The sequence below is a fragment of the Pseudogymnoascus destructans genome, assembly GCF_001641265.1.
Source record: "Pseudogymnoascus destructans isolate 20631-21 unplaced genomic scaffold scaffold_32, whole genome shotgun sequence".
Classification (NCBI taxonomy): Eukaryota; Fungi; Ascomycota; class Leotiomycetes; order Thelebolales; family Thelebolaceae; genus Pseudogymnoascus; species Pseudogymnoascus destructans.
In genome coordinates this window covers 179,002-205,991 of record NW_020167551.1, presented here as the reverse complement: position 1 = coordinate 205,991, position 26,990 = coordinate 179,002, and the positions used below count along the sequence as shown (strand labels likewise).

At 50.6% G+C, this 26,990-nt stretch overlaps 11 protein-coding genes across 11 annotated transcripts; 6 read left to right on the top strand and 5 right to left on the bottom strand.

Moving 5' to 3' along the window:
• Nucleotides 1-116: 116 nt before the first annotated feature.
• On the bottom strand, nucleotides 117-3,963 carry VC83_08858 (uncharacterized protein). The gene is made up of 7 exons (XM_024472401.1): nucleotides 3,348-3,963; nucleotides 3,213-3,294; nucleotides 2,694-3,164; nucleotides 2,332-2,644; nucleotides 1,962-2,278; nucleotides 1,455-1,912; nucleotides 117-1,330 (listed from the first exon to the last, which is right to left on the bottom strand). Exons 1-6 carry the CDS (start codon nucleotides 3,834-3,836, stop codon nucleotides 1,617-1,619), a joined length of 1,968 nt encoding a protein of 655 aa, XP_024319975.1. The 5' UTR covers nucleotides 3,837-3,963; the 3' UTR covers nucleotides 117-1,330; nucleotides 1,455-1,616.
• Nucleotides 281-1,357, top strand: VC83_08859 (uncharacterized protein; the record flags this gene model as incomplete). Its single annotated transcript, XM_024472402.1, has 1 exon — nucleotides 281-1,357. Exon 1 carries the CDS (start codon nucleotides 347-349, stop codon nucleotides 1,355-1,357), a length of 1,011 nt encoding a protein of 336 aa, XP_024319976.1. The 5' UTR covers nucleotides 281-346.
• Nucleotides 3,964-4,245: 282 nt separating the features above from the next.
• VC83_08857 (uncharacterized protein) lies at nucleotides 4,246-7,465 on the top strand. Its single transcript, XM_024472400.1, has 6 exons — nucleotides 4,246-4,368; nucleotides 4,419-5,132; nucleotides 5,181-5,350; nucleotides 5,399-5,540; nucleotides 5,588-6,116; nucleotides 6,166-7,465. Exons 1-6 carry the CDS (start codon nucleotides 4,273-4,275, stop codon nucleotides 7,209-7,211), a joined length of 2,697 nt encoding a protein of 898 aa, XP_024319961.1. The 5' UTR covers nucleotides 4,246-4,272; the 3' UTR covers nucleotides 7,212-7,465.
• A 359-nt stretch (nucleotides 7,466-7,824) lies between these two features.
• Nucleotides 7,825-10,181, top strand: VC83_08856 (uncharacterized protein). The gene is made up of 3 exons (XM_024472399.1): nucleotides 7,825-8,007; nucleotides 8,095-8,231; nucleotides 8,299-10,181. Exons 1-3 carry the CDS (start codon nucleotides 7,945-7,947, stop codon nucleotides 9,941-9,943), a joined length of 1,845 nt encoding a protein of 614 aa, XP_024319969.1. The 5' UTR covers nucleotides 7,825-7,944; the 3' UTR covers nucleotides 9,944-10,181.
• An 18-nt stretch (nucleotides 10,182-10,199) lies between these two features.
• On the bottom strand, nucleotides 10,200-11,517 carry VC83_08855 (uncharacterized protein). Its single transcript, XM_024472398.1, has 3 exons — nucleotides 11,400-11,517; nucleotides 11,029-11,346; nucleotides 10,200-10,965 (listed from the first exon to the last, which is right to left on the bottom strand). The coding sequence occupies exons 2-3, from the start codon at nucleotides 11,256-11,258 to the stop codon at nucleotides 10,383-10,385; spliced, it is 813 nt and encodes a 270-aa protein (XP_024319971.1). The 5' UTR covers nucleotides 11,259-11,346; nucleotides 11,400-11,517; the 3' UTR covers nucleotides 10,200-10,382.
• A 131-nt stretch (nucleotides 11,518-11,648) lies between these two features.
• VC83_08854 (uncharacterized protein) lies at nucleotides 11,649-13,634 on the top strand. The gene is made up of 3 exons (XM_024472397.1): nucleotides 11,649-12,137; nucleotides 12,182-13,371; nucleotides 13,421-13,634. The coding sequence occupies exons 1-3, from the start codon at nucleotides 11,705-11,707 to the stop codon at nucleotides 13,511-13,513; spliced, it is 1,716 nt and encodes a 571-aa protein (XP_024319970.1). The 5' UTR covers nucleotides 11,649-11,704; the 3' UTR covers nucleotides 13,514-13,634.
• Nucleotides 13,635-14,071: 437 nt separating this feature from the next.
• VC83_08853 (uncharacterized protein) lies at nucleotides 14,072-15,526 on the top strand (the record flags this gene model as incomplete). Its single annotated transcript, XM_024472396.1, has 1 exon — nucleotides 14,072-15,526. The coding sequence occupies one exon, from the start codon at nucleotides 14,072-14,074 to the stop codon at nucleotides 15,524-15,526; it is 1,455 nt and encodes a 484-aa protein (XP_024319978.1).
• A 488-nt stretch (nucleotides 15,527-16,014) lies between these two features.
• Nucleotides 16,015-17,806, bottom strand: VC83_08852 (uncharacterized protein). The gene has a single exon (XM_024472395.1). The coding sequence runs from the start codon at nucleotides 17,731-17,733 to the stop codon at nucleotides 16,171-16,173; it is 1,563 nt and encodes a 520-aa protein (XP_024319977.1). The 5' UTR covers nucleotides 17,734-17,806; the 3' UTR covers nucleotides 16,015-16,170.
• On the bottom strand, nucleotides 17,807-19,137 carry YIH1 (eIF2 kinase Gcn2p negative regulator). Its single transcript, XM_024472394.1, has one exon. The coding sequence runs from the start codon at nucleotides 19,119-19,121 to the stop codon at nucleotides 18,297-18,299; it is 825 nt and encodes a 274-aa protein (XP_024319979.1). The 5' UTR covers nucleotides 19,122-19,137; the 3' UTR covers nucleotides 17,807-18,296.
• Nucleotides 19,138-19,242: 105 nt separating this feature from the next.
• Nucleotides 19,243-23,672, top strand: VC83_08850 (uncharacterized protein; the record flags this gene model as incomplete). Its single annotated transcript, XM_024472393.1, has 4 exons — nucleotides 19,243-19,817; nucleotides 19,873-20,254; nucleotides 20,307-21,862; nucleotides 21,913-23,672. The coding sequence occupies exons 1-4, from the start codon at nucleotides 19,628-19,630 to the stop codon at nucleotides 23,670-23,672; spliced, it is 3,888 nt and encodes a 1,295-aa protein (XP_024319972.1). The 5' UTR covers nucleotides 19,243-19,627.
• A 274-nt stretch (nucleotides 23,673-23,946) lies between these two features.
• On the bottom strand, nucleotides 23,947-25,804 carry VC83_08849 (uncharacterized protein). The gene has a single exon (XM_024472392.1). It carries the CDS (start codon nucleotides 25,337-25,339, stop codon nucleotides 24,113-24,115), a length of 1,227 nt encoding a protein of 408 aa, XP_024319922.1. The 5' UTR covers nucleotides 25,340-25,804; the 3' UTR covers nucleotides 23,947-24,112.
• Between the last annotated feature and the right edge of the window lie 1,186 nt (nucleotides 25,805-26,990).

The following is a 26,990-nucleotide window of genomic DNA, read 5'->3' as shown; positions in this document are numbered from 1 at the left end:
GCACACGTTGCACAAACCCCACAAGTTTGTGCTCTCGGTCAACTTCCGATGGCAAACGCGGCGGCAAACGACTTCAACACGTTACCGACCTAACAAAATCGTATTTTTGACCACAACGTAGCTAGTGGTATCTTATCATGCCGAGGACACGCAATTACGCATTACGGAGTCATCTATCCGGTGCACTAATTGGGTATATATTTATAATTCTCTTTTCTCTTCATATTCGCATTTTTTACAAGACTTGGTGATGCCGTAGCCACGCGAATTCTCGTCGAGCCTCCTTTACGAACTTTTTTATCTCGTCTATACTCTATATAATATCTCTTAAAGGATTGTGCAGAGAATGATCATATCTGTGATTGGCCTAGCCAGATCCATCATGAGGCGCTTTATGCGTCCTATTTTCTTTCTAGCCAGAGCATCATCTTGGAGACAATACTGGACCGGCTCGCGCCCGACACAGAAAGCTTCTATTCGAGAATTACTCCTTCAAAAGATCCCCCACAAATCATGGGACAGCCATATGCACGTAGTCGACCCAACGCAATATCCTCTCGCCGAAGGGGCACAATATACCCCCCAACCTCATCTTCTATCAGACGCCTTAACATTCGAGTCAACACTGGGTATCTATAAGATCGTCCTTGTTCAGCCATCAATTTATGGCAACGATAACTCGTGCATGCTCGACGCCTTACGCAGGATTGGCCCTCAAAATGGGCGCGCTGTTGTAACATTCGACCCGAAATCAATCAATTCTTTAACTCTCGATGTGTGGCAGAGGATAGGGGTCCGAGGAGTCAGAATCAACCTGCAATCTGTGAGCCAGCAGATGGATCCAGTTGAGCTCACGGCCACCTTGCAACAATATGCGGACATAATACGCCCATATGGCTGGGTGTTGCAGCTTTATGTCCCGCTCAATACGGCGACTGTATTGGAGACCGTTGTTCCGAAATTAGGAGTGAAGGTTTGCTTGGATCATTTTGGATGCCCAACGCTATCCGGTACTTTTGGATATCCAGTCGCTGGTGACCCATACTCCCTCCCGGGATTTACGTCGCTCGTCAACCTTCTATCGCAAGGAAGTACATATTTGAAAATGTCTGCACCATATCGGCTGAGCCCAGATGCTGGACATCTGGATTTGGAGCCTATGGCGAAAGAGCTGCTGAGAGTTGCGCCGAACCAGATAGTGTTTGCATCCGATTGGCCGCATACACGATATGAGGGATTGGACATCAAGCCATTTGTGGAAAGTGTGGTGGAGTGGTGCGGCGATGATAATACCCTGATAGAGAGGATTTTTAAATATAATGCTGAGGATCTGTGGTCAGTTAGCAATGAAAAATAGAACTTACACGAGGCAGCAGATGATTTGTGATAATAACCACGAGAGAGCTGACCACAGCCGAGCGATTAATGATAAAATTTAGAAAGGCGAGACATACCCAAGGCCAACACGATGCAAAGATAGCAGGTTATTGCAGCATGTATCAGCGTGTCCGAAAGTGGCATAGTGATGATGTGTGAACTCTATTCTTGGGCCGCCAGAGCCTTTGACAAGCATGCCAGGACAATTATTGGCATTCGTCATTGTTTTAATAGCCCTATTACCACAATCGCGACACTGTCGCATCGATGGGCTCCAGAGATGAAAAGGCTTCCAGCACCTCCTTTGTCACCTCGAAGTTGTCAGGATTGAAATTGTAAACGTATGCATCCTGCAAATTGCCATCTGCTCCTACCTGCGGTACAATTGGCACCGAGTCGGCTACAAGAGGGAGGAATTCACCCTGGACAGGCGGGGTATAACCTGTAGGGGCAAGACTTTGGATGGCAAGTCCTGATAGGTCGATGTCTAATCTGGAGAGTGCTTTGGTAATTAAGTCCAATGCACTGGTAATTACTATACGAATCTGTAAGCTGGGGCAACATAAAGCATGGAGAATGCCTACCTGGGTTAGTTGATTTTACCCGTTCGAGGGAGTATATAGAGAACTTCAGCCGTGCTAAGGTCTGTTCATCCCGCGACATCCCAGCTTGAATTTGGAGCAAGAATATCGATGCTGCCGTATAAACACTGTAAGACAGTGAGAGAATACAATAGTTGTCTCCAAACGTTTTGCAAAATAAGTCGAAGATCGCAATAATTGAAGTGGCAGACGAAATACACTCCACTAGATGATTCGGCTCTGGCTTTTGGTCGGTGACATCCGAGCGTTGAAATAGCATTGGCCGATAAAGAAGAATCGTAAAGGTATGGTATAAGCAACTAGGATTCGTTAGCACACGGTACCACATTTAATTACAGTACATGCGACATACTTCAGAGTGACAATATGGCTAGGCGGGCACTGAAGTGGCATTTCTCTGGGATCGATCCTGAGAAAATTTGGGAGTTCTTTCCACCACAATTTCAGAGCCTCGCCTTCAACCATGATACAAGTCTGAATCTCGTCTTCGCAGTTTTCTTGCAGCGGGTCATATATGTGTATGAGGATCTGATTGAATATTTCGGAGAGTTGGCACATTCTCACGAAGCAGGATATAGAATGAGCCTGTGTAGGTGCGTATTCCATGCCTTCGGAATATACAATACCATGCGGGCTCCAAAGCTCGGTTTCTGCCGAATCATCCACTGCAAGCACGTATAAGCAATAGTAACACAACTGCGGAGGGGTACTGACACATGATTTGAGGCGGGCTAACGTTCGAATGCTGCAACGTCGGGGACCTGCCAAGATAGAGACTGATCATCTTATCCCAAAAGTAGCAGCTCCAGAAAACACGTCGCCTAATCTCAATATCTTCATCTGATAGCTGTACTGACCCGGCATATTTTTGGCCATCAATGCAGATACCGAGATCCTCGATCAGCCTAAATGCCATGCCACTGTACAACCACGCCTGGGTACGATTGCCATAGCTACATTCTTGTGCGCTTAACAAGAGAAGAGTTTGGACTGTAGGAATGCTGCTTTGGCCAGTTCTCAACCCATCAAAAAGTAAGGTGCGTGCCTGTCGAGAGAATACTTCGCCATCCTCATATGGCACAAGCAAGTGACTAATCTGGCTCTTTTTACACCAACGAATAGAATGCGATAGCATAGTATTTAGCAATGCATGCGAATAATACGGGCCCGAGACCTCCATATCACCTTTTTCTGTATTAGCCACCGTTGGTAAGATTTTGGGAAGATAAATACGTGTGAAAGCCGGCCTATATACAAAGTTGAACAGAGGTTGAATCCAACACCAGTGGGTTTTGAGCAAAAACTGAAACGGTTCCTGTAACTGTTTAGTTATCCTTCCCGCATGTAACTTGTTGGATAGGTTCTCACCGGCGTTTTTGCAAAGGTCTCCAAAGCTCGTTGGTGCCATGCATTGCTGACGAGCTTCTGCCTTATGCGTTCGCCATCAAGGCTTGCTGACGGGTCATCTGACTCAATACCAGTGGATGGCTTGTCCGACGTAGCATTCGGTAAATGGAAAAACCCTGTTGCCCCATGATAAGTAATGGATCCCTGGTTATCAAATTTCAAACCTTCAAAGGAGACCGGTGGAAGCCCACTTCTCGGTTTAGAAGATCCAGGTTGCGGGGACCCACTGGCCTCCTTCGCTGGCGGTATTTGTAGCTGTGACACTAGGCGCTCCAATTCCTCGATTCTGCTTTCCAACTTTTGGGTATATGATAGTGTTGGAGGTAATTTATATTCACATGTGTCTTCTCGTGCGACACAGCGCTTGCAGGAAGGTTGTTCCCCGCCACATCTTACCTTTCTCTTCCTGCACTGGTCGCAAGAGAAGGCGCTTTTCTTAGAAATGGACATAGGGATGAACGTTTGACGAGTAAGATAGTGTATACTAGATTCTGGCTTCTTTCCCTAACATTGCAGGCGATTATGATGGCATGAACTTGCCAAGAATGTGTTGTTGAGGTTTCCATCTCGAGAGGGCCAAGTCAACTGCAGATCACATGACAACTCATTCATAGGCAAGGCTTTTACAATATTGAATTAAACGTACAATTCCACGGATTTTTTTATAAATACAGTCATTGTAAAAGCTAGTAAATTGAAGCTTAACATCCTATTCAAACTAAATCTAAATGGGGAATATCGTGATCTACAAGCTTGATGTGAACCTGGACCTGTCCATTTGCGGAGAAAGGTGGCTCCGAGGCGAGAACCCCGGTCAATCGAATGGCCTCAATATGGGGTTCCTCGCTGCCAACCACCACATCGATGAATCTCAGAAACCACCATCATGGGCGCCTCTGACTCGAAGCTTGTCTTCAAGAAAGGCATATTTAAGCTCTCCGAAGAGCGAAATATTGCTGCTGATGACCCCTACTGGACTTCTGTGAGCTATCATCATACACACCAAGGTTACTCTCAGCTAATAGTTGGCAGTTTTGGGAACTTCCTGAAAGCGCTGAAGATGTCTTCAATCTTTTTTCTCCAGCCGACGTCCGCCGGACCAGAGATGACGCCAAAGAAAACCTAGAAACTCTAATGGTGGTCACCGTCACACAGCTTTCCATGCTACGGAACCATCCAAGCTTTCCAGATCCAGAAATCGCTCCAGAACAAGACGCCCTCAACTGCGTGCGGGTCCTCACTCGAATTCTACCATATTTATACGAGTCCGACAGTTTGCATGAATGGGAAGATAGGATATTTTGGGGTCCGCGAAAGAAGCTGACGAGGAAGGCTTCCATATCGCCACATGTGCTGTTCGACGATACCGAGGCGTCTCAGCCGCCGAACAAGGCATTATCCGAGGATGAGAAATACGAAGATGCCAAACCACTTGCTGAAGAGTTGATCGACACTCTCATCGACCTTCTGTTCTTCGGCGGGTTCACGATTCCGGCGACAGGCAAGAACAAGGTTTCATACGCGATATGGCAGAGCGGGGTCGGTTGCAACACACCCGTTGGGACGAGCAAGGAGTTTGAAAGCAACCGCTGCGAGATCTTGCGGCTGTTACTTACTTTGACATCTAAGTCGATGTATATGAGCGCAAACATGCTGCCAGTGGTCGGAATCAAAGCAATTACATATATCACAACTTGCGCTGACAAGCAGGTTGTCCTGTCAGTGCTTTGTTCTTTGCTCAACACTGTAAGTTTAGCTTCACGTCCTACAGTGTACACATTTTAACCTATACAGACCTTAAAATATAACCCGGCAAGTTGGACAGTTCCATACAATCACATGGTCTTCAAAGATCCCAAGCAGATACTTGTCACCTACGCTATCCAGTTTCTTCTTGTTGCATTGGTTTATCCCGTGCCTGAGGCTGGACTGTCGAACCTTCAAAAGAATTACTATCGCCATTTGTGAGTGCCTTATCCGGTGTCGAATGCTCATGCGCTAACCTTCTGTAGCCTCGGGCGCCTCCATAGACCTCAGGATTTCCAGTTTATGGTAGATGGTATGACGAGGATATTAAACCAGCCTATCGTTGCAAACACCTCATACCTGCCTGGAAGCCATGCATCAACCAAGTGCGCACCGGAAATAATCATGGTATGTAACATATATCAAGGGGGCTGAATATTTACTAATTTTCTTAGTTGTTCTGGGAAATCACTCAATGCAACAAGCGGTTCCGGTCTTTTATCATCGATACGGATCGCTCACACGACTTTGTGATATTGTTAATATTCTACATTGTCCAATACAAGTTAGATCCAGCGAAGCAAGGAGTAGTGAAGATGTGCGCCTTCTTATTACAGACCTTGAGCGTGGAGCCGAACTTCGGTACCAGCCTGAACAAGAAATTCCTAGCTCAGGGTACATTGCCGCAGAGTATCAGGATCCAATCTTTCAATGGATCATACTCGGATTTTGTGATACAGTCTATCTACTCAATTATCACCACGAGTCAAGGCAAGCTATCAGCGGTCTATCCTGCGCTTTTAGCAGTCATCGCGAACATTTCAGGTTATCTTGTTACCATTAACGCCATCACGACTTCGAAACTCCAGCATTTATTTGCATCCATGTCCGCGCCTTCATTCCTCCTCGCAAACGAAAGTAACCATGAACTCTTACAATCGTTGCTAGAGTCGATGAATGCAATTATTGAGCACCAATATCATAGTACGTGATATATCCTTATACCCTTTAAGAACGACAGCTGACCAAACAGAAAATCCAAGCTTCATCTATTCCATTATCCGGAACAGGAAACGCTTTCAAGCCTTACGGTCTTTCACGCTGGAAGGTGGGCAGGCCGAAATTGAGCGGCAAAACCAGCGCCGCAAGGAGGCAAATGAAAGCGGAGATCCAACAAACGACGGCGAGTTACCTAGGTTTTCCATGGACAGCATTCAGAGCCCAACTACAGCTCAGCACCGTCGCCCCTCTCAGCAAAATGTGCCCGAGGAAGAGAACACATTTGCCATCGGAGACGACGACGACGATGACCCCGAGACCGACGATGGCCATGCTATGACACCATCATACTCTACGCCCACTTACCAGCCCTCGCGTGCGTCATCCATAACATCCGATATGGATGACGCGGTCCCAACCCAGGTCCGCGGTATGTCTGAAAAAGCCCGCGGCAAAAGACCAGCAGGCACTCCCACATTCTCCCGCCAAAACAGCATAACCAGCCTCGGCGGACCAACCCAAAACGCCAACGGCCAATTCGAACCGTCCGCACAGTGGATCGAGTCCTGGCTCCCAATCCTACCGCTCCACACGATCCTCAACATCATCGACCAAGTTACCCCGCTGCTCCCACGCACGGGCTCCGGTACAGAAGGAAGCACATCCATCCTGCGCATCATTCAAGACTCACAGCCGCACGGCATCGAGCCCAGCGCCATCCGCGTCCAGTCCTTCGAGTGGTCACCCCTGAGCCTGGGCTGGTACGAGTCCCTCCTATGGAGCTTCGTGTACGTCAGCGAGATGCAGGTCAGCAAGGGGACAGTAGGCGTATGGAACGGGACGTCAATGCGCCTCTTCCGCGTCCAGGAGACCGCAGCGCAAGGACCGAGTTTGGCGAGCCCGAGAGGCGCGGTTGATGCCCTGGGGAGCAACATCGTGTCGCGCATCGGCAGCATGAATCTAGGGAGGGTAGGGCAGCTGGCGGTGGGAGGGACTACGGGGAATGCACAGCAGGCGGGTAATAACAGGGGATCATCGCAGGGCGGGGATGGGAATGGGGGCGAGGGCGGCGTCGCCTAGAAGTGCGGTGGTCTGAAGGGGTGAATGAGGGGTTTATTGTCTATCTGTGCAGAGCTGGGTTTCCTTCAGTACCTGTCGTTTCAGCGCTGGCGTTCATGGGATGGGAAACCGAGGTGGACTGGGCGAGGAAGTACATGAGCGGAACATAAGTCGCAGTTATGAGATAAATAAGTCATGATAGTAGCGTTTTGTGTTTCGAGTGGTGAATCTGGTGCCGTAGACCCTACGGAGTACTTTCCGAGCTCTATCTTCTGGGAATAGGTACATGCTCCAACACAGAGTCGTAAGTACTATTATAAGTACCTCAGTGGAGAACCAGGGCCCCTAGGGCTACAGTACATAACCCCCTGTTCCCTGTGACGTCGTTGAGGGGTCCCGAGTCAATTACCCCTAACCTCTTCAAGTTTAGCTCGCTCGGAGCTGATTTAGTTTATGCCGAATGGTGGGGAACGCCCATCCACAATGGCAAGTAGAGATAAGATTGGCCTCGTTGCTCCGTAGATTGTCGCGGATTGGCACAGATGCGCGACTTCCTGACCTCTCCAAGGCACCATATCGGCCCCATCCTCGCCACCATTTTAGTAGCTCTACGTTGGGAAATAAAACGGCGGCTTGTCGAAATACTTGGAAACAGATAATTCCATGTGAGCTCCTGCGGCGTTTGTTCACCTTCCTTACCATACCATACGTACGCCTTTGTCGATTTTTTATATGGAATACGCAATTACCCAACATGGATGACAGTTTTGTAAAGGTTGGAGGATCTCCCGAGGAGGTTAGAACTTATAGGGCCCATGTAAGTAACTTTACTGCTCTCTAGTACCTGAGTTGCCGGGCAAGCTGGCCAAGAAGGTGGTTGGAATATGCTGACAGCGGATGTTAGGTATCGTCAAAATATCTCGAGCTCACGAGGAAGAAGCTTGAGGTTACGCGGTTGCCGCATCATCTCACGCTTGAGAAGGGGAGGGAATGGGAGATGGGCACGCCCAAGTCCATCATTGAGCCATTGGTAGACTACTGGTACGCCATGACAACCTCAACCCTTTATATACCCCCCCGATTACAGAGGTCCTAACAAAACTGGCAGGCTCGAAACATACGATTGGCGCAGACAAGAACAGTTATTCAATGATACCCTCCCGCAATTCCGCGTCTCTATTACTCCTCCCGGGGCTGAGAACAAGAAGCCACTCCGCATTCACTTCATCCACATCAAGTCGCGGTCCGCCAATGCTATCCCGCTGCTACTCCTCCCCTCATTTCCATTCACAAACCTTTCATTCTCACCAATCTTCGCCGCCCTCCACTCACCGGCAGATGGAGGCCAAGCATACGACCTCGTCGTTCCCTCGCTTCCCGGCCTCGGTTTCAGCGACCCATTCAATACCTCGCCGAACGACCCGCTCCTCGCCTCAACGGCCTACATCTTCAACCACCTCATGTCGATACTAGGTTATAACCAGTACTTGGCCACTGGCACCGGCTCTGCGGCAGCCAGCCCCGCGAACATCGACTATCACCTCCCCCGTCTCATCGCCGAGAGGTACAGCTCAAATTGCCTCGGAATGCACATCATCGATCCCGCAGTCCTAAGTCCGAGTCCAACATCGGCACCACTAGGCTACCTAAAGTACTCCTTCGCCAAGTTCTTCCACGCTTCCATATTCGGCTACACCGCTGCAGACTGGGCAGCCTCAACCCGCCGTCCCTCCGACCAACCCAGCATCGCACCCCCCAGCCCCGCCGAACTGGACGCCACCACCGTCTCCGAGCCCCTCGACCACACCCCCCGTCGACCCGTCCTCGACCGCCAAGGCACCGGCCCCTCCCTCCTCAAGCGCCCCGTCTTCTCCACCACCGACGAAGCAACACGCCTCTCCAAAAGCCACCTCTCCGGCGACCTGACCCTAACCCTCGCCTACGCCCTCTGCGACTCCCCCACCGGCATGCTCTCCCTCACCCTCCTCGGCCTCGAGCGCATATCCCCAAACCACACCCTCACCAAGGCGGAAATAACAACCATCCTCCAGCTCGCGTGGCTGCCTGGCCCCGAAGCCGCGCTGCGGCTCTGGAGCGGCGCGGACGCAGAGGTGAGGAAGGAGGCTGCTGAGAGGACGGCACCGAGTGGTGGTGGGTGCCCGATAGCTATCACTGCGTTTGAGGGCGCGCTTGGCGACTCGGGGAGCTTTAAGAGTCCGGTGTGGGCGGAGACGAGGCATCGCGTGGTGCATATCTCGCGCCGCAAGGGACTGCCGGGTCTGCCGTGGGAGAATGCCGAGACTATCGTTGCGGGTGTGAGGGAGCTGAGTAAGGCGGTGTGGACACAAGATGGCCAGGCTGCGGGGTTGCAGGAGGCGGTGTCGTATATGGAGGGCCGTGGGAAGCAGGGCGGGTTCTTCGATGCGGGTGAGGAGCTCGATGCTGTTGGTCTTGCTCTGCAGAGGACGCAGATGTCTGAGAGGGATACGGGGAGCTCGGATAGGGTGGTTCAGATGTGGACGCCTGAGGGGTTGTCGGCTGGTGGATCGCTCGATGAGATGAATGGGAGGTTGGAGATGGAGGAGGAGTATTATACGGACCAGGAGCTTGCTGGGACGTGGAAGGGTGATGCGAAGGGGAAGCAGAGTCAGGAGCCGCTTGAGCCGTCGGAGAAGTCGAAGGGGAAGAAGAAGGGGAGGAGGTTGCAGCGCAGGATGGGGGTGGAGGGGTGGGGTTATATCTGGGAGGAATAGGGAAGGCGTTTTTTTGGAATCATTTGCCGCGTCGCCAAACTGGATCTGGCGATGGAGAGCGTATCTGATTTTGCGGCATTATTGCATTATAGAAGGGATTGGGGAAATACTATAAACGGTATAAGAGAGATATCCTTCACTTTCCTATATATATATATACAGTGTCTACAGGTCATTGCATAGAGTGTAAACTAGAAGCACGCAGAATTGTACAAACGAGTCAAACATTACTTCAAAGGGCCACAAGATCCAAGTGCACGGATACGCATGTAGTTTTTTAACGTGTGTCATCGATCGTGTTTCTACACAAAAACTCCTGGCCGCCGTGGCGACCAAAGCCATGCACCAAAACTCTAAAATGGCAAAATCATATACGCCAGTGCACCCATCCTCCGCCCGCGTCTCAAACTCAAGCTTCCATTAATCCGCACCGCACCCACTAATCCAACTTATTGAACAATCGCCCACCAGACCCGCCCTGGCTAGTCCTCCGTCCCTTCTCATACAACCACTTGCTATTCAACCCCACGCTCGCCTTCCCCGCACCACTCGGACTCGGCGTCCCCGGCTCCGCCCCTCCAACTCTCCCAAGCGGACTCGGGCTCCCATAGCTATCCCTCCTCTGATTATTGAACGTCTTATGAAGCAACGGGCTCGCATTCGGGTTGAACGGGCTCCCTCTCCCTCCCTCGGTGCCGTTTATCGGACTATTGCGACCGCTCAACGGGCTGCCGGAGATCGGGGAGCTGGTGTTCGAGCCGGAGTTGCGGGGCGCGGGGGAGCGCGCGTAGCGGGGGGGAGTGATGTAGGTTGAGCCGGGGGTTGGGGGGGTGGAGGAGGCGGGGAGGCCGAGGAGGGAGCGTTGCGCTGGGGTGAGGGGGATGTCGGCGAGGGTGTCTTTGGGGCGGAGGAGGGGGAGGATGGCGATGAGGATGTTGGCTAGGAAGAGGAGGCGGAGGAGGTTGTAGATGTATTGGGGGTAGGGTTGGAGGCTGGAGGTGAGGTCGATTATGGATGGGAGTCTGGAGGTGAGCGGGTCAGTGGTTTGTTCATAGCGGCGGCAGGGGACAATGGGGTCGGCTTACTTTGATTGAATGAAGTTCTCGCCAATCCAGCAGAAGAGTAGACTCCCGACGTTGTAGACCACGGAGCGGACATTGCGGTCGGAGAAGGTCGTGGCGTTTTGGCGGCGCGCGATTTCAGCGAAGCGTGGATGTTGCCATGTTCCTGTTTGGGGCGTGGATGGTGTTGTTTGCGCAGTTGGTGTTGACGGGGCTTTCGAGGGAGTTGAAAGCTTCATGACAGGGGCTGACATGATGACGCCTCAAGAGTTTCTATTGCACGGGTGTTTCGTCTCGAGTTTCCAGTCTACTGCATTGGGGTGAGGCCGTTGATTTATGTTGCTATGGCTTGTCAGTTACGATGGTCTTGACATTGCGTGGCGACAGCCAAATACCTTTCAATTCGGTTAGTCGGGCGTCTCCTCGGGGCGTTCAAGTCGAATTCCTGCGTGGTTAGTACTTCGTCTAGATTATCATTATTGTCGTTGATCAGTTGTCACCCATCTGGAATGCTTGAGGCTTTGTTTTGTTATGGCTCGTGAGATTCAAAGGCCCCCCCCTTGCAACGCTAATCAATTCTGCCACCCATATCCGCCTTCGGGGAGTCGGGCCCTGCCACGTAGACTACCAAGCTCGACGAGATTCTCAAACTCCGTTCTTCTCAACGTTTGTTGCCCAGCTCAAACTCATAACCGGCAAGATGGTAACCTTTGATAATATGCTGCTCGCGACGGACGAGCTTGTCACCCGCATCTTCAGCGATTGGGATGTTTACTCCACCAGCCTCGTCGGCGGCCTTATCATATTTGCTACGGTCCTCACGGTCTGGGGACGAGATCCTGATACCCACCCTATGCTATTGTCGCGCCAGGCGCAACCTTCACCAGTTCGAAATCCGGGAGAGTCGTCTGTGTACAGGTCTCATTCTTCGCCCCATGGCATGGAATTAAACACTGGGTTGAATGTCAAAGATCCGGGACAGAACAAATGGTCGAGGGGACGCAATGGAGATCTGAGAGATGTATGGAGGAAGGCTGTTAGAGGGAGGACTGATCCCGAGGGCAATCCTACCGGCGAAAAGGGACGCATTATTACCATCGTCGGCCCAGAGCAGACCGTTGACCACGATCTTGGTAAGCTTTCATTCTGGTGGTTACACCAATCTAATGTAAAACAGATGAGGTCTCGAAACAAATCAACATTATCGGACAATATCTTAAGCACCATGGAGGAAGCCGTGTGGCAATATACCTACCGAACTCAATCGAACTACTGGCGGCGCTTTTCGCGTGCACATTCTACGATTTAACGCCCATCATCTTACCCTACGATCAACCCGGGCATGTTGTTGCTGATATGCTAAAGGTTTCCGAGGCGGATACATTGGTTACAGCTGTGGGAAATCTACCATTCGATGCAGTCACCAAGGACTATGCAGGATTAAAGAACCTGATCTGGGTGGTCGACGAGGGCAGCAAGCACTTGGACTGGGATGAGGTCCCAACAGGATCCGGCGGTGCAATCCACGTTTCTACATGGCAAGAGGTTGTCGAAGAGCAATCTAACGTTTCCGCTGAGCTTCCGCCACTCGACAAGACCACGCCAAAGAATGTCCTTTCATTCTGGTTTCCCGAGATTCACGAGCCTGGGGAATTAGTCGAATACACTCATGGCAATCTCGTGTCCGCTATCTCCGCCCAGATCTCTGCTATCCCCACCACCCAGAAAATCGGCCGCTCCGACCTCTTTTTTCCAGCCGACTCGCTTTCTTCGAACTACACTCTCGTCCTTACCCTAGCCGCATTATATTACAATGCTTCTCTGGCCCTCAACTCAGTCGCTAGCCGTGAAACTAACCTTCGCAACGCCACCCGTGGCGTCGCCCCTACTATCATCGTAGCATCTGCACACACGCTTGCTCAGGTACATGCCAACACCGCAGCCAAGCTGTCGAACGTTGTGTATAACCTGATCCACTGGTTCCAAACCCGCACGCTCACCGAAAACGGTGTGATGCCGGTTGCCTCCATGTTCTCACGCCTCAACGACGGCCTGAAGCCAGCCATCGGAACGACTCCAGGAAAGCTGCGCTTCGTTTTCGTCTCTGAGCAGGCTGGTGGCAACTCACCGCCACTGAGCGCATTGGCGTTGAATGACTTGAGGATATTCACAGGTGCGCGGGTCGTCTATGCTTTAACTGCAGCAAAGGTTGCGGGTGCAGTGACACAGACCTCGTTTTACGATTATCGAGCCGGTCCTAAGGAGCCTGGACAATACTCGCACTTCGGAGCCCCTGTCAGCAGCGTGGAGGTGTTGTTGAAGGACACCAAACATAGGAAGGTGACGGATGAAGAAATACAAGGAGAGGTAAGCTCGCTTGACCCCATTGATGTGACACTGTGTTGACGATGCCAAGGTTGTTGCCAGAGGACCTGCCGTTGTTGGCGGCGAGGCTAGCTTGGGGATAGTTGGAAGAATCAACGAAGATAATACGCTTGCGTATCTGTAAACGTGAGGCTATGACTGGCCTTCGATGAGTATGTCGAAATATACGCAATGCAAGGCTAGAAGACGGCATTGTTTGATCACATTTGAAAGTCAAAAGGAGAAAATACTTATGATGTCTATTACTATTTTTGCAAGAAGTAATGCCCAATTGCAGTTTACCATCGTGATCTATCTATATTGGCTCTTTGCGACCTAACCATGCTTAAAAGTTGGTTTATGAAACACGGCAAAACATATGGAGAAATGCAAAGTTGATTCGTATATATCCGACCACATTGATATATTGCATACAACTCCTCAACCCATCAAATCGTCGCCCTTCTCCGACTTTTTATATTCTCCCTATCAATGGCCGCTTGTTCTCTCACGCATAGACTCATGACGTTGCTGGACCAATCCCCGCTGTCTGACCCCTCATCCCTGCCACCCTGACATCTACACCGTGCGAGAACAGCACATCTTGCATTACTTAGGTGCTCCCATCCGCCCATCTCTCAACAATCCTTTGTCTCCCTGTCCGGATGTGAATTATATTGGAGCACCGCCGGGGCGCTGCACAATGGCAGTCACAAACTCGAGCTCTGACTCGGCGCAAATGGCGCACGCGGCAGTAAGCAGCCAGAACAGCACGGCTATGAAAGCAACGCGATCCTCGGTGGCTTCCCACCATCGGAGGCGGTCGCTACCACTGAATTTCCAGGCGAATCTCTGGAGCGGCGATTCGCACCTGATTTCTAGCTCCTCCAAGGCTGAGATATCTCTCGTTGAAGGCGCCGCTGGGGTTGCGCAACGCGAACATACCCCAAGCCTTGACCATCCATTCGCAGTGCTCCACCAACTGCATGCTTCCACGCCACCGCGATCTCCGTCGAGGTTTCCCAATCCCGCGAATGCGGAGTTTTCGTCTCATCGATACACGAAGTCTGCCAGTGCGCGTAATTCCACGTTCTCGCAGCCCGTAATTGTGAGGACCTACTCCTCTCCCTCCTCGCGCCCATCATCGCGACAGCCGTCGTCGCCTCGGATCAAGAAGTCAATCTACAAGATGACGAAGGCCGAGCTCCCCCCAGTCGAGGCGTTTACGTTTAAGGGAATTATGGATAGCATCCAAGGTTCCGTGGCAGATGACTTGGATCGCATAGCCGAGATCTGTGCGAGGAGCAGGTACAGCCTGAGCAACCAGTACGAGGTGCACATGCCGCCTCACGGTGAAGGCGAAGCATTCCTACGACCCGTAGGAGATGAAGAGGTTGGCAGGACTACTCTTGCAGGAAGGGCAAGAGGGGCGAGGAGGCCGAAATCAAAAGCATTTGATACTCTCGAAACTATTTATTCAAGCAGCAGGAGTAGCGAGGGAGAGAAGGCAAAGAAGAAAAGCGCAATAGCGCTCGCAGAAGAAGTAAGAGGGAGGCAGGCCCGGAAACTAATTGGTGAAGGTAGTAGGGCTGATGAGGCTACGGATGCGGATGCGGATGCAGAACAGTCCGAAGTTAACGGCAGCGGATATGGTCGAGGGAAATCGACACAGAAGCACAAGCAGGCGCGCTCACAGTCTACAACATTTGCTTCGATGGTCATGGATAGCGTGCAAGCATCGCGTTGTGAAGCTGGTTCCCACCGTGCCAGTCCATCATCTCTAGTCAGCGAACCTCTACTTCCACGAACGAGCAATACACTCGAGCGGAAGATCCAAGGAGAATCCGTAACACCCGCCCCTCCGGAAACTATCGCACCCCCGCCATACGTGCCGAAAGCATCAACAGCTACCCCTCACACGAAATTCGCGATGCCGATCGATCAGCCTGAGACTAGGGCATCAGTGCTTGCGAATTTCTCGAGCTGGCTGCCGTGGAATAAAGCTTCTGAGAATAGCGATGAACCTGTCACTCCGCAGGACTTCATGCGCCAGAAGGCGATGTCGAGTGCAGAAGGCAGCTTGCGGCAGCTGTTGGGGCCGCAGGATAATGATCGGAGTGATCGGAAAGGCAAGGGAGTGAACCGCGAAGTCGGGTGAGTAGCTAGGGACTATTAAGAGACTATTTAGAGACACTAGTTCAGGATCAGGGAGCCAGATATCAGAGACAGTGCACAGTGCGATATGTAATTCGAACTGTCCGGGGTTTCTGCATTATCGACACCATAGGCAACCAAAAGAATGACAAGCTCGATGCTCGAGGGTCTGAGGCTCAGCCTCAACGGGCCATCACAGCGCATTTAATGCGCTGGCCCATGATTGCGACTAAAAAGGCCCCCAGTGACAATTAATTAGACTTAAGGTCCAAGGCTGGAGAGCCAATATTCAGCCCTATATATGGAAAGAACGATTATCAAGCAACCTCGGCCGCAGCTTCCTCAAAACTTTCACGCAGTATACTATGGAAATACCGATTACCAAGCAAGCTCAGTCGTAGCTTCCTCGGGATAAAACTGGATTGCAGGAAGGAGATGAGAACAGGGCGGCCGGTTGCGGAGTTAATTTATATGGACGAGAAGATTATTAGATGCATATCATAGTTTTATATGTTCATATAGTTCGTATTTTCAGTATCATATATAGATAACCCTATTCAAAATTTGCTACATAACGCTTTCAAACGCCGCGGAGAGTCCTCCATAATGACCATAGGTTACAGCACCCCCTAGATTCATACTAATATTTCAGTTCCAGAACCACCCTCCTTTCTTCCCACTTTCTCCTCTGTCATTATCCTTACCAGGTTCGCCATCAACCCGCCCCACATCTCCCGTTCTCCGTACTTGTTTCCCCCCCGACGGTGCCTGGACATGGGATGTTTCCGAAACCGATTTTCGTCCATCTTCAAAGCGTTTCTCGATGACTATCGTTGTCCGCACAGTTCCGTCTGCGTCCGTGTGCTGCGTTGTGGATGTCAACGAGGAAACCACTCGTTCGCTACTAGGCACACTCGTTGACGTCGCTTCTGTGGGGGATCCGAGACCACTGGCCCTTGAGCTTTTAACGTGCGCGGTGTTCGAGGGGGGTTGCTCGGATACCTCACTTCGCTTTCTGGTATCGGCGCCGGCGAAAACATCCCTAATACCCTGTCCTTCTGATTCTAGTCTGGCTAAAAGCTGGTGAACGATGCCACCGACACGCTTGCCATCCCCAGCCGGCTCTGAACCAGGCGCGAAAAACCGGTCATACATATCTTGTTCTGTCTCTTCTAAATGTGATTGGGAAAGTCCGTACTCATGTATATGTGACTGGAAAGTTCGAAGCAACATTGCTATCGGCGAAGCCGTCATTGTACGTATTTCCCCAAACCATGGGTTGAAGTGAACTTGCACAGACATGGGATCCTCTTGCAAAATGTTCTCGTCCACCAGAGATCCCATCCACATCATGCCCATATCGGCGAGAGACATTTTTGTAACGGCACCGGGAAATAATCCATATCGCGAGCCTGGCCAGTCGGGTTTGATTTTGTGGATTGAGTCGATCATTCTTTCTAACGGAGTACCCGATATATCTCGCATTGGCTTGCCAGCACTGTCTCGTAAGAGGTCCTCAAAAGCGTCACAATAAGTAAACTGATCTTTATCCCACCCCCAAGGGTCATCATTTGGTCGCACTGGCGGCATATCGGTCAAATTTAGCGGCGAGTAGGACGAGAACAGCAAATAAGGCACCACTGACTTGTGCGGAAATGCCGATGGTTCTACGCCCCCACGGGTTGTCCGCGCATCTATAAGGCAAGCATGCAATCTCTGTTGCATGCCCTCTTGTACTCCATGAGCGGATGATTCGTAGCGCCAACGGAATTTGTCGCCGGGCTGAAGCTCTAGCCAGGGGTGTCCTTTAGTAGAACGCTTAACACGGTCAATCATATAGTCGTCAAATGCAGAGAAGAGGTCGTAGTCGTCTTCATCGTGGTGTGATGGCCCAAATGCATCATTGCCGCCTGGTGATTGAAACTTCTTAACGGGAATTTCGACCTCCTCCTCCGGTGTATTTCCAGCAGCGCCGCTCTGAGGATTTTGCCATCGCGAATCGCCTTGGGTTCGGTGTGAATCGCCTTCTAATCCAGCCCAGCGACCGTTGTCGCTGTTGGGAGCTCGCGAGAGGATCGTGGGTAAGCCGATGATTCCCTGGAGCACTGACCCGACGTGGTTATCGACGATATTTCTGAATCTAACGAACGGGTTTTCGGTAGAGTTTGCGCAATCGGACACGCCGTCATCACGGGGTGAGTAAGAAGGCATGTCGCAGCATTGAATCGTAGAGAGTTGGGGCGTTGGCGGTTCTTGTTGAGATGCGGTGAATCTGGGGAAGCCAGGGTTGGGTGGATCCCTAAGATGGCGGGTGGCTAAAAAGGGATAAAGGGTTCGTGTGCGGGTAGCTCCACCAAGCTTCGCTCCGGGCGCTTAGCAGTCAATCCACCCGCCCTCATAATTCACCGAGGCAAGCGCCTATATTATTTCACATGTATAGATAAAGTCTACAGACGTATTTACTTGGATTATTTATTTCAGCCTTCGTTGTATGCCAGTTGCCTAGAGTGGCAAATTTGTTTGATTATACTGGTCTTTGTGAGAGACCCTGTAGTATTCGCCGGAAGGGGGTTACGCCCACTCATCTCGCGACCTCAACAGAGCTTTGGGCTAAACTTTAGCTCGGTGCTCATGTGATCACGGCTCAAGGCCACCCAACACCCCCTTAGTGGAACCCGTAAACCAGGACAGGGTCGACAGCCGTTGAGTGGCCTCGCCGGTTCCCATAGTACCACGGCGTCGGAGGTTTGGAGGCGTCTTCAATCCATCTCAGTTCATCGCTTTCCCCTCTTCTTGCCCGACGTTAGTTCCTGTTCATGGACGAAGCCGCCTTTCACAAATGCATCTCGAGCAACAGTGTTAATTATGCCAAATCTAGCCGGGCCGAGTTTCTGTCCCCCGTACCAGCGTGTCACAACAACTGTGACATTCCATAGGTCCATGAGCTGCATGAGATGGAGCAGCCGGCCTCCTGCAGCACTTTCCCCATCATCGTCGCAGTCTTGGTACGTGGCGCCATTATCTCCTTTGATTCGGTGTGCAGTAATGTTGTGGGTCGCCTTTGCAACCTTCTTGTCCGAATCAAGTAGATGCTGGAGATATTGCTTTGCTTGGTCAGGTGATGTGACTGGTGCGCATCGTGCAACGAAGACAGATTTGAGCTCCACCACGACATCTGATACCGTCCAAGGGGGCGCTTCATCGCCGGTGGCGTCAAGTGGCGGTTCAGGGGTATCCTCAAGACTAAGGTCGTCAACCGCTTCAAGCAACTCATCCTCATTGGCGGAATCAAGACGTGATATTACATCCTCAACAACATCGTAAAGGCAGACCTCGCCAGGCTGGAATAATCTCCCCACTGCATCTCGGAATACATCGAGAACGTAGGCAGCTTGTCCCTTTCTAGCATTCTCCCCCGACTTCTGGGTCCCCAAAATGGTTAGTGGCGCATCTGGGTAATCTTCAGGGAATTTGACCCTAAACGAGGTGTCTTGCTTGGGCAGATTCAAGACATAGACGCCTTGGTCCACCGCCACTAGCGTATCATCACCATAGATGGAGTTGATCGCCTCAATTTCATTTTCGAGGTCTTCGTTCATGTTGGCGGGGTATCGGTTACTGGAACGAACGTAGCTTGGTGGTTATGGCGGGCGCAAAACGGCGTGCCGCCACTGGTCTCGCTTACGGCGAATCTGGCGTCCCGTGGCGTCCCGGGCGCTTATCTCTATTTTTGAAGCGTATGGCGCTATGCGAGACAACGACCACTGTTTATGCTGCAACGTGGAGGGGGCCATATGGAGACTGGCAGATATGGCCCAATGAATATGGCGTGCCCCGTTATTTGGGATGAGTATGAAGCAATGCGCCGAACGGGGATGCCAGCTCCGCCTCCACTCTATGAGTGCTCGAGATATGGGTGTCTGTCTGCTATATATTATCCACCACGGCCTTCAAGTGCTTGCTTTTTCTTTTTGTCGCCGTTTCTTATTTGCAGTTCTCCTATTCTGTTGTCTCGTCCTTCTTTTACGTTGCATCGCTGGTCGATGATTTCTTCTGGCATCTACTTGGAGTAACGGCCGTGGATTGGGTTGCTTCATTTTTTACCATGGGCCCTCCAAAAGTCGTTGACTCGTCACAACCACGCTATGACTCTAATGGTAATAAGGTTCCCATATGGGAAGCTATTAAGGTGGAACTTGGCAAGGATGACAAGAATTCGTTGAAAAAGCAGTCCTCGTGGGATTCTTGGATATCAAAAACAACATCATGGGCCAGCACAACGGATGGGGACACTGGTAAGTCACAACCTGTATGGGAATCCCAATTACAAGTCACTAACGGCAACTCCAGAGCGGAAACCCCTTTGGAAACCGGCAACACTGCGGTTCCCAGTTCTAGGAAGCCTCTTCACGGTGACGGTTTTGATGATAATTGGCCTCGAAATTTTGGCATATCTCAGCATCGGTAAAAATAATTCGAATGGCGGCGGACTTGTTTTCGCAGCCACGGTCGACGACATATCCACGATTGCAACGGTGTCATATCTTTATCTCCCAACTGTGATTGCGGTTATTTACAGTATGGTCTGGAGTTGGGTTGACTTGGACAGCAAACGCCTTGAACCCTGGTTCCAGCTTTCCAAGCCAGAGGGTGCCACCGCAGAAGATTCCATATTGTTACAGTACCCGTTTGATTTCTTACCATTCGTACCGATACGAGCTGCACGCCGCAGGTAAGCCATTCTGGTCATGTAAAAATACAGTTACTGATATGCCGATTTGTAGACACTGGGCTGTTTTTATTACCGGAAGCACCATGATGCTCGTTGCGTGGGCAATTGTTCCCTTCCAGTCGGCCATATTTTCTAGAGGTACAGTCACTCGGACTAGAGAGGTTCTAATGGCTACCACTGGATCTTTCATACCTTTAGAGGAACAGACAGACGCTCTCAACTCTCAGTTCCTCAACACCGCGTATGGCGTATCTTGGCTTGGTCAGGAAGTACCTCCGTATACGACAAAGGAGTACGCATTGCAGCCATTCTCACCTGTGGCTGACGAGATCACACACTCGGGAAACGATACATGGTCATCCTCCACGCTCGCCTACTATACGAACCTTACCTGCACTCCGGCAATTATGAAACCCGGAGTAGTAAATACTAGCTGGATTTTTGACAACGGAAATGGATGTGTAACCTACGATATCGCTTTCTCAGGCGCCTCATATGCGGAGTTCTTGGTGATGTATATCCCATATTTCGACGATCCGCACAGCGATTGGTCGTTACAGAGCCCAAATTGCACCGCCGAGCACTCTGACAACTTTCTCGCCGTATGGGGAGAGCCACAACATATTGAAAATACCACCTTTATGAAATATGGCAATATTAGCGCTCAGTTTTGTCGCCCAACATATCATGTTCGACGCGTCACTGCCACAGTGAATGCTACAACTCATGCCGTTCTTAATATCGACTACGGAGATGCTACAGATACGGACACGCCGCTGCTAGAGACAGACTTCAACACCACAAGTTTCGAATATATAATAGGGACAGGTATAGCTGAGAATCAATTAAGCAAACCATTTGCCGGCGATTTACCAGACGTGTCTGTTATTGAACAATTTCCAAGGTTGGCCAAATTTAACCTGTCATGGCCAAATAGTAATATGGTTGGCTATGGAATGGCAGCTAGCTCTGGCCAACCAAAAGACCTCGCCAATCCTTCCGAGATGCATAAGGCGTTTGAGTCTGCGCACAAATTATTATTTTCAGTGGCAGTGGCAGCGATGACAGCTGCTGAAAGCCCAGAAGCGAATAAGCGAATGGGATTGCTAACAGATCAGCCAGGGAGCATCATTTTTGTGAGATCATTTTCAATTGCTGTTGAGGCCTTCTTGGCTATCGTGGGTATATTGACATGTGTTTTATGGGTGGTTTATCAGCAACGTCAGACCAACATGACACATGATCCGGCCTCAATTTCCGATATCATGAGACTTGTTTGTAGCGCCATAGAGCCGCTACAGGGCTTCTACGACAGCGGTACTCTAACTACCGGGCAGCTGGGGGAGAGGCTGAGCGGTCATAGGTATCGTCTTAACGCATATAAGAAAGGTGGCGCCAGTGAGATGCGTCTGGAATCTCTATCACAAAGCTTTGGGAAAGTTATCGACAATACTACCGAATTCCAGGCCAGCATCGACTGCCCGGAACAGTTTCAGACGGTTCGGCCGGTTGAACTCACGATTGCCACAGGAAGCATTGTGGGAGCAGTTATCATAGCCGCTATTGCAACATTATCATACCTATACTATCAAATTACGAAATTGAACGGTAACTAACTTGCACAGTTCCTACTAGAAGTTGTGCTGACATTATGCTAGGGTTAGCCAGGCCATCAACAAACCCACTTATACTCTCTTCCCTCGAGAACCTAGTGCCGACAGCATTTGCGACTCTCAACGAACCCTTCTGGATTCTCCTCAACCGGCTACTATGCATTCTACAACCATTTAGTGATCTACGGCAAGGAAGGGCGAGACCAGACGCAACAGTGGAAGCTAAATATACTTCTATTCCACCGCAGCTTGCCGCCTGGCGAGCTCTCAGGTCCGGCCACTTCCTACTGGCAACCGTCTGCGCCATGGCTATGTCCATGAACATACTCGCAGTGGCACTTAGCGGACTTTTTGACGAATCCTTGACAGATACAAAAATTTCCACAATTTCAAATGCAACTTACATTCCCCTTTTGAATAGGACTCTTCAGTTGGCGGAAAATACAGCGCCAATTCATTACAAAGACCACTTCTATGCTACTTTGGCAAATCTTAGAGGACATGCTCCTCTCCCCCCTTGGGTTGATAACAGCTTCTTCTATCTTCCTTTCGACGTACCGAATTTAAAGCAGGATTTTGACAATGAACTGCGCATTGACGAATATTCTGCACTGACTCGAGGGTTTGGTGTTGACCTCAACTGTGAGCAAATTTTCGAAGAAGGAGGCAATGATACACTGGTATTTCGCCCAAGCAAAAATGGCTCAAATATAGTTTTTGGCATGGCCCATAAACTGGCCGATGGTGGCGAAGTTGTCTGTGTCTCTACCATTTCTAGTCCGCCAGGAGAACTAGCCCCACTTCCATGGGAAGATGATACCTCTGCATCCGAGTTTGTGACTCCCCTGACACTATATAACGACACGGGTGATTCTTTACCCGACAACGGGTATTGCAGTTCTGCCATAGCTGCTGGATGGGTCAGGCTTGGTCCTGCGAGCTCTGCGGCGGCTGCGCAAGATACGGCCTCTACAAATAATACCGATGGGAGATCTCTCCAGACAGCGTTTATGCGGTGTCTGCCAACACTAAGGACTGCTGTCTTTAACGTCACCGTTGATACTACCAACCGTATTATTAATTCGACGAGAGAGAGCGAGTTTGACTCGGATCTCAAACCTTACGGAACGGAGGCTACAATTACGTCTTTAATGTCTCAAACATCGGCGCTACTTATGCCATCCACTGCCCATACCATCCGGTGGCACAATGACTCTATCGCTATGGACTGGATCAACACCCTTTTGAAAATAAAATTCAACTCAGATCTGTTGAATCCTGCCAAGCCCATACCAGATATTCCAACAACTATCCCCCACTTCGCTGACATATATCAACGACTAGCTGCAGTGATGTTTTCATTTGATGCGGCGCTATTTGAGAAAGCACCAGCAAATTCTACGATCACGGTCATAGCCCATGCCAAAGAGACTCGAATTTTCATGACTTCTACAATGTTCTATATATCTATCACCATTCTAGTTCTCCAGCTATTCGCCCTTGTGGCCTATTACGCAATGCGGCCCCGTCGATTTCTACCAAGAATGCCGCTCTCTATCGCCTCAGTTATCGCATATGTTTCAGCCAGCCAGGCGGCCCAAGATTATGGCAACCAGTCTAGTGGAATGTCGTCAGAGACGAGATATGGATATGGACGTTTCAAGGGGGCCGACGGCCGTACCCATGTGGGAATAGAGAAAGAACCTCTTGTTGTACCTTTAAAGAGCAAGAATCCAGAAGCAAAAAGGCGAAAGTGGCGATTTGGCCGGTCATTACCGCCTGAAGAACCGCGGATTTGGATCTAGTTGGTTTCTTTCTTTTCGAATAGGTCAGTTAATACCGCTGAAGCCGTATACTCAAAAAACTATTTATAATTTAACTACTTATAATTTATCATAACTTATTCAAATTAAACGGTTTTAATGAACTTACTATGGTTAGTGGTGTGTGAATAGCAGGGGTACTCGGCCCGCTCAAATAGGTTTAGTTTAAAGCGGGTTCTACTTTCCAGGCTCAAATTTTGACCTGGCTCACGTACGTAGCTCATCAGACGAGCGAGTCACATAAATTTCATAAGAGTTGGAAGTTAATATCTTTTAATTCCTAGACATGTTCCTTGCTCTGCCCCCTATATTCTGACACAACACAAAACTATGTACAAGAATTTGTGAATCCATGACGCCTGACCCATGTCCCCAAACCTTAAAAATACACAATTACATCGACCTGCGATATATTGTGCTCCTTACGAAGAGTAAGCCAGGTGACGGCGGACGTGCTCATTGGAGAAGCGGATTGCGCGTCTTGGCTTGGCGGCGTTGACGATCTTCATGTTTTGAGACATGCCAGTCTTGCAAGTGGTTCCAGCGGCGACGGACTGAACGACAGACCAGTGGCCAGAAGCGCAGCGTTGGAAGGAGGTTCCACTGATACAGTTCCATGAGCCCTCCTGGCCTGGGCAAGGTGTGCCAGCGGCGGTCTCCAAGCTGCCAGTGGTGGTGTCGGAACCGTTGTTTGTTGAAGAGCCTGCATCAGGTACGACAGCGGCGGGTGCGTATGGGCTGGAGGTGACGTTCGTGGGAACAGCGGGCGCGGCGGATGCGACAGGAGCGACAGAGGCAACTGGGGCAGAGGTCGCGACAGGGGCGACAGTTGCACTTGCGTTAGGTGCGACGGTGACGAAAACGCCACCCTGAATACCGGTGGGGGTGGCAACAGCAGACTGTGTCGGCTTTGGGGCATCGGATGAACTGCCACCACCAGATCCGCCAGTTGAAGCCTTGCAACTTCCCAGTGGTCCGCCAAGCTCACCTGATCCGAGCTTCTGAACGGACTCCCCGGCGTTGGGGAATTGAAGATCCACTGTCTCCGCAGTGCTGCAGCCATTGTCAATGTTTGCGGTGAACATATCTGGGAGAGCGTCGTAGGCGGCAGTGTCGCGCTTTGACTTCGAGTTGCCTCCGGTGATGTCGATTGGAGCACAGTTCATGTACATCTCGCGGTTGCCGACCTTGTTGAACCAAGTCCAAGCAAGAACGGCATTGCCAGTTGGAAGGCTGTTGGGGATGGTGAAGCTGTAATCATCCGGGACCGGGGTGTCAGGGCCACCGCCGAGGTTGCCGTCGACGCCACGCGCTGGGCAGCCTCCCTCGATCGAGTGGATGACCTTCCAGACGCTATCCTTTGTTGGCTTCTCGTCGTATGTGATGGAGATCTGGCATGACCCACCACCGTGGACGGCGCTGCCAACGAAGTTCAAGGGCTGCGTGGAGCCGAGGGCCATGGGATTGCTGGCACCCTCTGGGTCGTAGACGCCACCGCGCTGCTTGCAAGGGAAGTCGCTTCCATCAGCGAGAAGAGGGCTGTTGTTGAGAGTAGACTTTCCGAAAGGCTTCGGGGTGGTCATCATAATGTGGGCGCTCGCGTACGAGGCCATGCCAAGAGTGGCAACGATAGAAGATGTGAAATGCATGTTGATAGTTGTGTTGGTAGTTCGTGCCGGACGAGATACAGAGACAAGATTTCTAGGCTTTTATATTGCCAAGTGAATGATGCTAACGAATAATGTTAGCCCCCAAGTATCGGGTGGAATATTCGAGGTCGACAATAGGAACAATACGGCTATTGAAGGAAAGGGCCAGAACACCACACAAGTCTATTGTCTCGCTAGAGGCAATACTGGAGTGGATTTTGATAACTCCCAAAACAGCAACAGAATAATATTAGAAGGGTATTACATACTGTATACGTTTGCTTAAGCAAGATCGAGTCTTTTAGACTTGGCGATTGAGGGAATGTGAGTTGGATATCAAGGATTGTAACGGTTTGCAAATGCCACAGGCAGGAAATAAGGAATGATAGATCTCCGAATATCGAATTCGTTGAAGAGATGTAGGTCTAGCCTGTAAAATGAAGTGCAAACAAGAATGTTTAATCGCCAAGGACTTGTGAGAGGAAGGGGGGGCTTTCTGGGTTCTTTATAGCATGGAGATGGGACGATAGGGGAAGGGAGGCAAATTCACAAGTCTCGGGAGCCATAGTGGTTGCTGACTTGCGTAGATCCTGTGGATCCGAGTACATACAGTATGTTGTATCTGCAGCAGTGGGCTAGAGCGCGCTACTCTAAGCTCCTTGGAATGGCGAAGGAAGCAGTAGGAAAGCACGGTGGACGGAGCACAGACGGGAGGTGAAGCATAAACATTTGCGGAGTATGCGTGGAGCAAATGTGGTTTGTCCGATGGAGTCCCCTACACATGAAAGTCTGACAAGCTAGTGTGCAAGGTTTCGGTAGGGGGTGCAAAAGGGATTCCGGAGAAACGGCTTGACTGGATACGAAGCGATCCTGGGCGGAGTCCGAGTATGCAACGACTCCACGACACGGGAGGGAACCAAAGACATGATGGGTAAGGATGCGATGAGAGTGGCTGACCGAAGGACGCGGACGTGGCGTGTAAAAGTTTGAAACGATTTTTTCTTTGTCACTTGTAGCCCGACCGTGTCTTCACCTTTAATGACTCGTAGCGTAGCCTTTGTCTGGATGATGTCCGACGACATGGGTACGACATCGAGGAGTATCAGTTAATCAAAGGATATCCCCCAAGCCGGAAGGGTAAAATTCGAGGTGGCGTCGATATCGTACCTGCATTCTTGCTTCTTCCCTCAGTCACATGTCTTGAGGGTGACGCGTTATTTTCCAATGGTGGCGCGAATGGAATCCCAGAAGCCGAAGTCACAGGGGTGCGGCGTGGGGCAGGATCTATCCTGCCAGCTGGCAGGCCTCGAGAACGGCCATGAACAGGCGCCACACATGGCCGTTCGGAAGATACCAAATGCCTGGAATAGCACCAAACCACCACTCATAATAGCGACAGTGAACACTGTGCGCCTACACACAAACTCCCATAGGGCTGGTATCGGAAGGAATCAGCGTTGTGAATTCCTCACCGCGATTTCAAAAGTCCAACAAGAAGCGCGTGTTCTCCAACGTCGCAGAATTCCTCGAGGCTGAAAAGATAAATTTAGGAGGCCGCAGCAAGAGTCTCCCTAGAGCTTGATCAGGCTTCAACATAATAATCCGGTGAGGCCGCTGCACGAGACTCCCCCAGAGCAGCTGTGATCAGGCA